The sequence below is a fragment of the Drosophila sechellia genome, chromosome X (genome assembly GCF_004382195.2).
Source record: "Drosophila sechellia strain sech25 chromosome X, ASM438219v1, whole genome shotgun sequence".
Classification (NCBI taxonomy): domain Eukaryota; kingdom Metazoa; phylum Arthropoda; class Insecta; order Diptera; family Drosophilidae; genus Drosophila; species Drosophila sechellia.
Window position 1 is genome coordinate 21,654,802 of NC_045954.1, and position 12,283 is coordinate 21,667,084.

The 12,283-nt window shown below is 46.8% G+C and overlaps 2 protein-coding genes across 2 annotated transcripts; both read right to left on the reverse strand.

Moving 5' to 3' along the window:
- Positions 1 to 3,911: 3,911 nt before the first annotated feature.
- Positions 3,912 to 8,520, reverse strand: LOC6615251 (neutral alpha-glucosidase AB). Its single transcript, XM_002039620.2, has 5 exons — positions 8,416 to 8,520; positions 7,712 to 7,841; positions 6,141 to 6,890; positions 4,505 to 5,990; positions 3,912 to 4,436 (listed from the first exon to the last, which is right to left on the reverse strand). The coding sequence occupies exons 2-5, from the start codon at positions 7,816 to 7,818 to the stop codon at positions 4,005 to 4,007; spliced, it is 2,775 nt and encodes a 924-aa protein (XP_002039656.2). The 5' UTR covers positions 7,819 to 7,841; positions 8,416 to 8,520; the 3' UTR covers positions 3,912 to 4,004.
- A 574-nt stretch (positions 8,521 to 9,094) lies between these two features.
- On the reverse strand, positions 9,095 to 12,259 carry LOC6615252 (tektin-3). The gene is made up of 4 exons (XM_032726855.1): positions 11,960 to 12,259; positions 10,746 to 11,098; positions 10,050 to 10,637; positions 9,095 to 9,895 (listed from the first exon to the last, which is right to left on the reverse strand). The coding sequence occupies exons 1-4, from the start codon at positions 12,068 to 12,070 to the stop codon at positions 9,358 to 9,360; spliced, it is 1,590 nt and encodes a 529-aa protein (XP_032582746.1). The 5' UTR covers positions 12,071 to 12,259; the 3' UTR covers positions 9,095 to 9,357.
- Between the last annotated feature and the right edge of the window lie 24 nt (positions 12,260 to 12,283).

Sequence of the window (12,283 nt, forward strand, 5' to 3'; positions counted from 1 at the left end):
TATGTGTGTATCATGTAGATGGCTTTAGGGGAGAGCAACTACATTTAGTTGAGTGTGGCGCACACTGAGAGAAAGAACAGGGCTACTAAAATTTCACTATGGCTATTGGTTAGTTCTGCGATTATAAATTCATTTTTAGGCAACACACTTTGTCTCTATTGCGAGTAGTAAAGGCTATTCGATTCGTCCTCTTCGATCTAAAGTAAAAGACAATTTTTCTCAGTATCGGAGGAACTCAAATAGGAAGGAGAATACCGAAATCCAAATCATGAACGTGTACGCATCTGTGTGTGCGAGGGTAAGTGTGTGTGTGTGGCATTCGACCAAGATTGATGGGAATTTAAATTGAGCATTTCGTTATAAATATGCGCGCGTTTTACTGTGTTTTGCGGCAGGTCCCCCGAAACTAACACGCCTCCCCCCGATCTTGGCCCTCCACATCCCTCCACTATTTTCTCTGGATTACATGGCGTGGGGGGGAGGGGGGCTTTGGTTTGGTAGCGTGGCAAAGGCGTTCTGACATGGGGCGTGGCGCCGCACTACGTGTGTGCATCCGCACTTAACTTGACAGTCAGCAAGTCAGCCAAGTGCTGTCGTCAGTCAGTCAGCTACATACATACACATACATATGTCCGCCATCCCCATCCCCCTTCCCTTCATGCCACTATCCCCTTACCTTTCCCCCAGCATACCACCCTCTCGCTCGCACTGGCTTCGTCAAACTGCACAGTGGCCGAAAGAAATACTATAGGCCTAAAACGACACTTATTCGAAACGTCAATGACTTCACATTTTCTAAACAACCTATGTTCGGACTATTCCATAAAACTGTCGCGCCATATATTGAAAAATTTGGACAAGTTTCTCTACTATCGGATACCCATAACTCAGTTAAATTCAGGCCAATACTTGGACCCGACTGAATAGCTATGCCATATGTAATAAGATTAATATAACACAGGTATATCTAAAAACATATATCACCCTGTAATTTTATACCACATTAAAAGGATGTCTAACAAACACATTAGACACTGTGCTTGTGAACAACAATTTGAGCATGACGCACATAATTCAAACGCATCAAAGCCAATGCATTGAGAAAAACAAAAACAATTTTTGCAAATATTGTGCTCGAATTTGAAACTTAAGTTTTAAAACGCATCTTTGGGTGGCGGAAACTTTGGCTAAAAAAAAAAATAAACAAGAGAGAATGCTATATTAGAGTTCCCCGACTATCAGATACCCGTTATTATCGTCATTTTTATGGGATATCGATAGATATTGGGGAATAAAATGAGAAAAAATGGAAAAAATTTTCAAAAGTGTAGGCGCGACCGTCAAAAAATTGGTGGGCAAAGCGATAGAACTTTAAGCAACTAATAAAATTACGAAAAAATATTCAACAATTTTTCAAAAATGTGGGTGTGGCAGTTTTGGGCGGTTTGTGGGCGTTCGAGTGGGCGTGGCAACATGGGTCAACAAACTTGCGATGCGTCATTTTCTCCAGAATCTGAATGCTGAATCTCAACCTTCTAGCCTTTATAGTTCCTGAGATCTCGACGTTTATACGGACAGACGGACGGATCGACTGTGCTATTGATCCTGATCAAGAATATATATACTTAATATATTCGGAAACGCTTCCTTTTGCCTGTTACATACTTTTCACTTTTTTACTCTAACTGCACAGAACTTTGGAATGGCATTGCCATTTTTTTCAGTACACCACCCAATTTTCGGAATTCAAATCTACCCATTGCTGGTCGAGCAGGGATGCTGCTGTCAACGAAGTCGGGAATTGGGGCTTAAGCATTGTGGAATGGGGATTGGGAATTGGACGGAAGTGTGGTGAAAGGACCCTGAAATGATGGGAGACGAGAACTGCTACTGACATTTGTTCTATTGCTGACGTTGCGTTCAATGTTGCACACAAAAAATTTGGATTGGTTAGCCTGAGACAGTTTCAAACACCGCAATATGGAAGCAACTGCCCAAATGAACTACAAGTAAAATATAATTAAAAAACATAAAATGCCAGCTGTTGGAATATTTTATACATTGAACAGCTCTGAAGCGGATATATTGCTGCGTTTTTATATCAAGAAGGACCTGAATCGACTCCTACTGTTAGTAAATGGACCTACTAGAATATATTTGGTGAAATATGATTCCTTGTGCATTTTTCATACTTATTCCAAAACTAACAGTCCCCACTGCTCGAGTAACAATTAGGAGTATCTAGCATCTTCAGTGGTTTTTGGAGATACTATCGGACTGCGACGAATGGACCTAAAAGCTCAGCTAATTTTCTAATTTTGCAATGTAATGCGCTCGGTTAGCCTGTGGGTGGGAAAAGCCAAGGATCCCGGAAATGCCAAGGATGTGCTTGTTGCTATTATTGTTTTTGCTTCGCTCGCTTACCCCTTTCAAATTCTTACAGAGCGCATTAAAAATAATTATGCTTATGCTGCCGGAAAATCTGCTGACCTCCATACAAGTGCTCACATGGCCACATCCGTTCAAAATGCTAAAATATATATGCATGCACATGTGTATGGGGGGGTACACAAGTACGAGTATAGGGGGAAATGACCGCAGAGAGAAAGTGGCAGTGGAAGGGAACCGAAGGAAGGCTGCAAAAATATTTTAACAACATTCTTAAGCTCAACCGAAACGAAAAGTTATGAACATTTTCATGAAAATACATCTAAGGCCGTCGGGGGTCAGAGGTCAGCAAGTGAAGTGGGAGCACCGCAGCCCATTTTCTCGCCCCACTGACTTGGAGCCACATTTTAATTGAAATAACTTTGATAATGTTGCCCACATCCGGGAAGGAAATGAATAAGAACAGCCACCAAGCGAAATGGGGATGCAGTTGGAATAAATTCGTTAAGATCAACAAAACTTATCAATATCAATATCTTATGGGTAAGATAAATCCCATGAGCATTTAATTCCGCACAAAATAAAAAATGCACACAACTATGGTAAAGAAGTTCGAATTAAAAGCAGATCGAAAACCAAGAAAGCAATCATTCGATCATACGATAATTAATTGCTGAATAAGCTTAAAACGTGACGTTAAAAGTTTGGCAAATTTCTTAAGCAGTGGAATTAAGATAACATTTAAATAAAACTTTGTCTTTTCAACTGCATTTTGCACAAATCTCTAGCTTGATTACCTATGGGAACTGAAATGCTTACCCGCTGGCAACCTTCACAAAACGGTCCTATATCATATATTACCATAAAAATTCGCTTACCATTCGACATTTCAAACATGAACACAACAAGGCAACATAACTGGGACATTCTAGGACATTCGCCTTTTCTCCTGAACCGTGCACTTTTACCGGCACATTGCTATTACTCGTATGATCGAAGGACCACAGCAGGTTTTCATTTTTATGGTGCACTTCGTCACTACGCCCCACACTGAATGGTCTACTAATAACTTAAGTATTGAGTGTTTCTTCGGCCAATTTTTGGTATAGACCCTAACATATGTATATTTGTGGACCCATGTGGCCACGCCCACTCTAACGCCCACAAGCCGCTCAAAACTGCTGTTTGTCATGTTCGACATGTAGAACAGACACAAGCCTTTGAAAAGATTCAAGCAGATTACTAGCTAGGGCTTGTTTCGAACAAGAATATATACATATTGACAGATACTTTAAATGGTGCTGTGCTTATTGCTACTTTCCCTCTGGGCAATACTTTTACCAATAAGAAATCGTTCGTACAGAAAAATTTGTATATTTATTGAAACATAAATTGCGTTCAACTTGAGTTGCACTCTCCGAATGTTGAATTGATGGAATTGCAAAGAAGGAGCGGGGAATACTAATCGAAGACAGTTAGGGAATCTATTATTTGAGTTTGCCTGGAATAGGAGACGGTGGAGGTGATGCTTAAAACATTTAATGGCAATTTTTAAGATGCACAAAATCAAAATATTTAGGAGAACATTAATACACGGCGCACATTGCGACTACAGACTACGCAAAGTTGAGTTTAATGGCGAAGTCGACGTCCATCTTGACGCCCGGCTTGCGCACGACGACGGTGTTATCATGCTGGAGCACCTCCAACTGCTGGCTGACGCCATTCACCGTAATGCTGGCGCTGCTGGGCACCTTCTCAAGTCCGGCGATCACGATTCGCTCGATCCAGGCAAGGGTCTTGTACTTGGGCTTGCCCACGAAGCTGTTGACCAGCTGGTCGTGGGCGAACTCGTAGTTCACGTGGATGCGCTGTCCCTGGCGGTACGCGTAGGACTTCTCGTCGTCTAGGTAAAGGGAACCGGCTGCCTTGCCCTGACGGTCTAAGCAGATTATCAGTGTGTACGGATCGTGCAGCATCAAGGTTGAGGCGCGGCGCTGTCGCTCCTTCTTAGGAACAATACTGCCACCACGCTGCCAAACGGGGATCTGTAAGGAGTTTGAAAGCATAAAACATAATTAATGTGACCTTTCAAAAACAGAAAAACGCCTCTCACCTTGAAATCATCTACTGGAACCGACACATAGCCGGATCGTTCCTGGCGCTGGTAAGTATCCACATCGTACCACCAGTCGCTGTTCTTTTTGTCATCAATTGCCGGGAAGTACACGTCCACCTTGCTGACGCCCTGCTGCATGACGGGTCTTACAAGCAGGCGATCTTGCACCAGCAGCTGGCTGTCAACGCCGAAGGCCTCCTTATCCAGTGGATAGTGAGCTAATAATGGGCGAATTACCGGCTCTCCAGTCAGCTCCAGCTCGTAGAATGCGGTGTACCACAGGGGCAGATATGAATAACGCTTGATCACAGCATTTTGGATTACCTGGCGAGTGCGTTCTGGGAAGAGCCATGGCTCCCGGCGCTTAGTGTCGATGTGTGCATGAGCCCGGAAAAATGGCAGGAAGGCACCGGCTTGATACCAGCGCTCCAGCAGCTCAGTATCTGGGTTTCCAAAGAAGGCACCGACATCGGCACCGCAGAAGGAGAAGCCGGCCACCGCTTCCGTGAGACACATCTTGACGGAGTGCTGTAGATGCGACCAGTCCGCAAAGTTGTCACCCGTCCAAATGGCAGCATAACGCTGGGATCCAGCAAAGTGGGCGCGTGTGAGGATGAAGGGCCGCTGGTTGGGATCGCGCTGCTGCAGGCCCGCAAAGGAGCCCATCAAGTGCATGTGACCGTACAAATTGTGCACGTCGCGGTGCTCCCAGTTGCCGAAGTGGATCAAGTCCTTCGGCGCCGTGATCTCAGGACCGTTGAACACCGATGGCTCGTTCATGTCGTTCCACAACATCACATCTGCGGTGACCGTTTGGAACTTGTCCAGCGCGTACTGGCTGGCGTAGTACTCTCTGACCACGGGGTTGAAGAAATCAGGATAACTAGCCGCTCCCGGCCAACACCAGCCCTCGTAATCATTGCCCTCGCGCGTTTTCACATAATAACCACGATCCGTGCAGTCGCGGTGGAAAAAGTAATTATTATCCCGCTTGATGTGCGGGTCGACTATCACCACCAAGTGGCGACCCAATTCTGTAAGATTCTTGATCATTGCCAGCGGGTGCGGGAACTTGAACTTGTCCCAGGTGAAGTAGCGCTTGCCATCTGTATACTCGATGTCCAGCCACATGGTGTCCATGGGTATGTTGTACTCGTCGAATTTCGCTGACACGGAGGTCACGTCCCTCTCGTCGTTGTAGTTCCAGCGACTCTGGTGGTAGGCCAGAGCAAATAACTGAGGCAACTCGTGCGTTCCAGTCAAAGCCGCGTACTGCTTAAAAGCGTCCATGGGCTTGGGTCCCAGCATGATAAAGGCGTCCACGATGCCCGACTCCGACATGAAGTGGGCAGCCGGAGGAGGAGTCTTCTGCGAGCCGGATACAAAATTTACCAGCGAAGATACAACATTGGTCTCCGAGGTTTGGATGTCCACCCAAGTTTCAGCGGCATTCTGCCAGTAAACACCCGCAGTGCGTTGCGCTCTGGAAGATATTAGAAATTAGATGTTAAAATTTGTTCGTATTATAGCATTAAACAGTGTACACAACCTATATGGGCGATCAGCATGCAATTCGCCAGTTTTTAAGCTTTTAACTTACCTATAGTAGTAAAAGAACTCAAAGGAAACTCACCCATGACCATAGATTACCGGCACTGAGCCATATAGGGCCATCTTGCTGTCCACAATGTATTCGAACACATCCAAGTTGTACAGGCGGTAAGGATCCGTGCCCGAGGTGGACTTTAGTATGAAGCTGTCGGCGTGCTCTGGAATACCGAATAGAACTTTGGCTGCGGGGAACGAGAAGTCCAGAGCCACAGCTTCCGGACCGTAGGGCTTAGAGTCGTGGTGCGATTTGAAGTTCTCCTCCCATGCACCAGGGTCATCGATAGTATCTGCTGCTTTAGGAGTTTCGACAGCGGCATCCTGCTCCTGCTGATTCTCGTTTTCCGGCGGGTGGAAGGTCTGTTCCTGGGCCTTCTGCCGCAGATGCTCGAAGTACAACCAGTTCTTGGCATTCACCGAAACCACCAGCACGTCGTTCTCGAAGAAATCGATGCGGAACGGGTCTCCGTGGATCACAGCCTTGTTCTTCTCCGATGTGATAACGATCTCTCCATCTGTTTCCCGCTGGACACGAATGCGTCCGGCCTGGGTTGGACCCTTAAGAGCGTGCTCGACGCGATATCGTGGTCGAAGTGGCTGCTTCTCATCTATCTGCAAGCGGAAGGTACTGCCCTCCAGAGCCTCTAGCTTGAAGGCGAACTGGTGATGGTTCTCCTTGTTAACGAGATCAGCGGTCAACGAATCCGCATAGGTGTTCAAGGTGCCGGGAATTAAGGCGTACTTGCTGCCCGATCCCTGAATCTTTCGGGAGCGTCTGAAAACCATAAATAAAATCATCATCAAGTTATGATGTTCCTATAAAACAGTCCTTTACAGCCGCAAAAACAACTTGAATTATTAATTAATACATATTAACATATTAATATATGTGGGCTTATTTCGGTAAATATTTTCGAAATTACAGTAGACTAGCACTTTGAGTGCAGCCAACTTGAGCACCAAAATGTTGAGTTTAAACGTTGTGAAACTACTAGACACTTTCTTTTTAAGTGGACATTTAAAAACAACACAAAGCTACAGAGGGTAAAGTCTGCCTTCCTAGTGCGTTTCATTGACGAAAATATCAATACTTGGAGAAAAAACAAGGGAGAATGCTACAGTCTAGTTACCCGACTATCAGATAACCGTTACTCAGCTAGTGTGAATGCAAACGCGAAATTTCATCATTTTTCTGTGATATCGACAGATTTTGGGGAATTAAATGACAAAAATTTTAAAAATCGTTCAAAAGTGTAATCGTGACCGGTTTGGCGTCTTTAGGGCGTTAGAGTGAGCGTGGCAAATAGTTTTTGGAAAATCGATAGTAATTTAGGCCACTAATAAAATTATGAAAAAATATTCAACAATTTTCAAAAAGTGGGCGTGATAGAAATTTACAAGAAAAATAAAATGATGAAAAAATATCCATCACTTATCGAAAATGTGGGAGTGGCAATTTTGGGCGGTTTTAGGTCGTTAGAGTAGGCGTGGCAAAAACTTTTTTTTTGCAAATCGATAGAAATTTACAAGACTAATACAAATGTGAAAAAATATCCCCGTACGTATGCAGTGCATCGTGTACAAAGCCAGACTCACCGACAAAAACTGCTCTGCTCGCAGGTCTTAAAGTTCCCGGGGTCCACTCCGTCGGCCAGGACGAAAAAAGCCCAGATGATGGCCACGATGGCCAGAGCGAATCGCATGGCGGCTTGTCCTGTGTTTCGATCTGAAGAGCGGGAAAATATATAATTAACAAACTACTACGGACTCGGCCGATCTTCGATTTTGTTTTCTAGTATTATCCTATTTTGCTCTACACGACGCGGCCTACTGTAACAGTAACAGTAACTGTAACTGTCAAGATTACAGGGAATTCGATCCTGTTGCTTCGCTTTTACATTGCTTACACACAAACGGCATTCTTTCAAGCCATCGTGTGTGTGTGCGCGAGTGTGTGTGTGTGTGTGTGTGGGGCCCACCGCTGCAAAATTAATGTACACGTCAGTCGTGGCCCAGAAGGTGGGACGGAACCGTTAGGCGAAAATGGTCGGAAAATGCAGCTTGCATGCAGCTGGGCTACGGATTACCCTCTAATCAACCCCTGGAAGGGGATATGCGCACTTGCGGGGAAAATCAGATGGTGTTGGTGTGTGGTGCAGCTGACTAGCACGGAAAAGTTTTGATTATGGTCGTAAAAATATGTCGCCGGTTATTAATGCACTTTGCGCTGCAGGACTTTCGGGAGATCCGCTGATCCATTAAAACATTGGCCGTGCATCCGTCTTCGTGTGACTCCAAACCTTTAAGTTTCAAACAGCTCGCCTCCGGTTGAATTCTGGTTAATAAGTTTTATTAAAAATCTTGGATAGGACACAATCAATGTGACCGTCGCTTGGCTGTTTAAAGATGCAGTACATACACCAAAGTGTTCACTTAATACCAAACATAGCAAAAATACCAACCCCACTATTAGTGTGCCTGTACGTTAATTTTATGGCGGCAATTTTAAAAAATGTCTATATTCTTAGTGTTTTCAAAGCATCAAAACATTTTCTAAGCTAGGAGAAGCTAAGAGCTATTGGATTCCAATAATCAAAAGTGGCAGACGAAAACTTCAGAAACACACAGCCCCAACTTTCGTAATTTGTGCCAACATACACATCATAAGCTATCTTTTATAGTGAAATTCAGTAACTGTTCTTCAATTTACAAGTCGGTTACATAATTAGTTTACAACTCTGTTATGCACATTCATGTATGTATATTATATATTATATATGTATGTATATTATATATACATGTATATGTATATTTGTTTATATAAGGCAAGGAAACTAAAATTAGCTATAGCACTTGTAGCCCATCGCTTGTCATGCATATGTATGTATGTTTCATAGGGCCAATGAGAAAGAGAATGTTGGATCATCTCGAAGGAGTTTTCAACAAATGCCATCTAGTCTTAAAGTAATCTATCAGCAGTTCCGTTTATGTAATATAGAGATTTAAAATTTATTTTTATTCTTGCTCCTAATAATTCCGAATAGTAAGTACACCTATTGTTCCGTTTGAAAGTATATCATATGTGCCAGTAAAAAGGATAACTGTGCTTCAGCGGGAGACTGCAGTTTGGCTCTTGAAGTGGACACACACAGAAAAGCCAAGTTAAGAAAACAGGTGGCGGAAAAGCGAGTGGGAGTGCGGAGTCCAGAGTCCAGAGCTCGGCGTGCGGTTACGGATACGGATCAGTACTTGATCAGATTGCTGACCGGAAAGGAGCGCCGGAGACTCATGCACTTCTCTCTGTCGATGAACAGGGCATTGACCTTGTTGCGCAGATCTACCTCCAAGGTGCAGCGCGTCTTTAGTAGGCCCTGGTGGGTGGCCTCCGCCTCCATCAGCTTGTGGTGCAGCGTCTCCACGGCACCCTGGATGTCCTGCACCTCTTGGATAAGGCGGTCCTGGGCGTGGTCCTTGCACAGCTCGACGCCCTCGCGGTGGGAGCGGGCTTCCAGTCGCGTCTGGGCCACTTTTAACGGCCCGGACTTGTCCTGGATGGCCTTCTGCAGCAGGAAGAGATGCTTCTCCATGTCGAACAGCTCCTGTTGGACCTTCTGCAGGTGCAGCTGCACACGGTTCTTCGCCTCAGCCATCTCCTGCGAGCGGCGATCGAAGGCGTTGTTCGTGTTGCTCCAGAAGTCCCACACCGTGGTGGCCACCGAGTTGACCACACTCTGGGCATCGCTCCGCAGCTGGGAGAGCTTCGCGCGCTCCGCCTGGGAGCTGTGGAAACAAGGGATAGAAAAGGGTACAAGAATCTCGATTTTGGATGCGACTATGATTAGCTTTCGGCTCAATGAACGAATCACCTCTATAGGCATCCTTTACTCCTACTCCTTTAAGCTAAATAATGGGTATTCGATAGGCGAGGACTCACCGGCGGACGTGCTCGCTGCTGGCCTGCGCCCAGGACTCCTGGGTGCTGACCGAGGGATCGAACTTCTCGATGCCGCCGTAGTAGGTGATGCCGCGGCTGTGGTTGTTCAGCTGGTGGCACATGGAGTCGATGCCGAGCGAGGACTCCTTGTGCGACACATCGTCCTCGAGGAGATGCTGGGCGCCACGGCAGTCGAGGGCCTGCTTCGAGATCTTCTCGTGCAGGCCGCCCAGGCGGTCACGGGAGTTCCTCAAGTTGTTGATCTCCACGAGGAGGGCCTTCTCTACGATGTCATGCACCTTCTCCGTGCCCTGGCGCGACTCACGGTGAAAGAGGCACTCCTGGGCGATGTGCAGCGGTATCTCCAGGTCGAGGAGCGCCTTGCCGCACTGCCGCTGCAGCTCGTTGATGTCCGACATCTCGGCGATCAGCTTCTCCAGCTCCGCGTTTAGCTCGTTGCGCCAGAAAGTCAGGTCAGTGATGCGCTCGCCTAGCCTTCGGCCGGCGTCCCTCTGGCCCGAGGTGGCCTTCTCGTCCGTCTCCCGCATCAGACGCACTGCGTCATTCCGCATGCGCTCCGAGAGGTTGCTGAAAGAAACGATGAATCATGCGGTTGTCCTTCTTGCAATAGTATGGTACCAGATATTCATACATACATACGTCGTACGTCTTTTCAATAAGGAGCTAGCCACTTACCGATTCATGTTCGACTCGGAGTACTTGGTCATGTTGTTGTTGTACCACTCGTTGCTGGTGTACCGCGTGTAGAGAGCAGCCCGGGCGGCGTGCTGCGGATTGCGATCGAATCCGGTGACCAGGTTGGGGAATATCATTCCGTCCGTCTTCATGCCCTTGGGCAGGAAGCACTGCTTGGTCAGCTGGTTGGTCACCGGCTGCTCGGGCATATGCTTCACCTGGATTAGCTCATAGGCCATAGCCGGGCGCCACGGGTGCTTCGTGGGCGTCTCGTAGGCGGCGCCAACTCTCGGCGGGATCGAAGGCCCCATGACGGGCTCCATGCAGGGCGGAGCGCCCGCCTGGCTCCATGGCTGCAATTGAGAATACATGACCGTGGTTGGTGGGATGGGCGATCCGCCGGATCCGGCTCCGACACCAGCCCCATTGTGACTCATCGCGGTCGAAGGTTTCGGTAATGGTATCGGTTATAAGTCGAATCGTTGGGATAGTGAAGTACTAGTAATTTGTGCCACTTGGAATTTGGACTGGGTGTTGGGAACAAACGAATGATTTCAAAAAGCACAGATACGTTCCCATTCGAGGAGTGGAGTAAACTAAACTAATCTCAGACTGTGACTCAGGGTGACAGGGCCCAGCGTTCAAAAGTGGCCTACTCCGATTGCTCACCGAATTTTAGCCAAGTGGCATTGCAACAGAAATAAAGTAAGCTATAAAGCATAATGTGGTATGTGGCATGACTCCAGCTCGATCCATATATCGAACGAAAAAGGATAAAATGACATGGCTGATGCGATATCGAAATCAACGTGATGTCCTCCATGCAGGAAGCAGACATATAGATATGCCTTCTGGGTGCCCACCTACATCTAAAGCAGCTACATCTTGGCCAGGTGCTCCACTACTTTTCAGTGCTGCTATGGTAGATGAATGCCAAGATACGAAACTACATACATACATACATAGGTGCAATGGGTAATGATATGGGTTAGTGGTACATAGGACTCCATGAGGTTCCGGTGGTCCTTGCGCTCGTTGTACTCGTTCATGTCAGCGGTGGGCCACTTGTCCAGAAGGTTGCCCTTGACCAGGCGGTGATCGAAGATGCGGTTCTCGAGGTAGGAGTGCTTGTGGAACTTGAGCACCTCCTGCCCCTTGAGCGGTGCCATGGTGCCGGCGAAACGTGAGTCCTACTCGGGGTTTGGAGCACTCACTATCGGTACACTGGATCGCAACAGCAGGTTCTTGAGCGTTTCTGGCGCCTTTTGCTGTGGATTCGGGTAGCGTTGGCTCAGATAGTGATCCTCGTTGGCCCAGCAGAGCATTGGTCGACGGACTTGATGTATTACCACTTCTCTTCCTCGGAGATCCCTTTCCTTTGGGTCTGTGAGGTCCTGCGGCTCTGGATAGAATGGTCCCAGCGCCAGCGCTCGGTGGCTTCTTCTCTGGCGGGCTTATTGATTAAACGGTAGCCTGGCAGCGGTATCGTCTGGCAATGGGTTCCTTCAACGATTTGTGGAATCGATGGCAATGACACG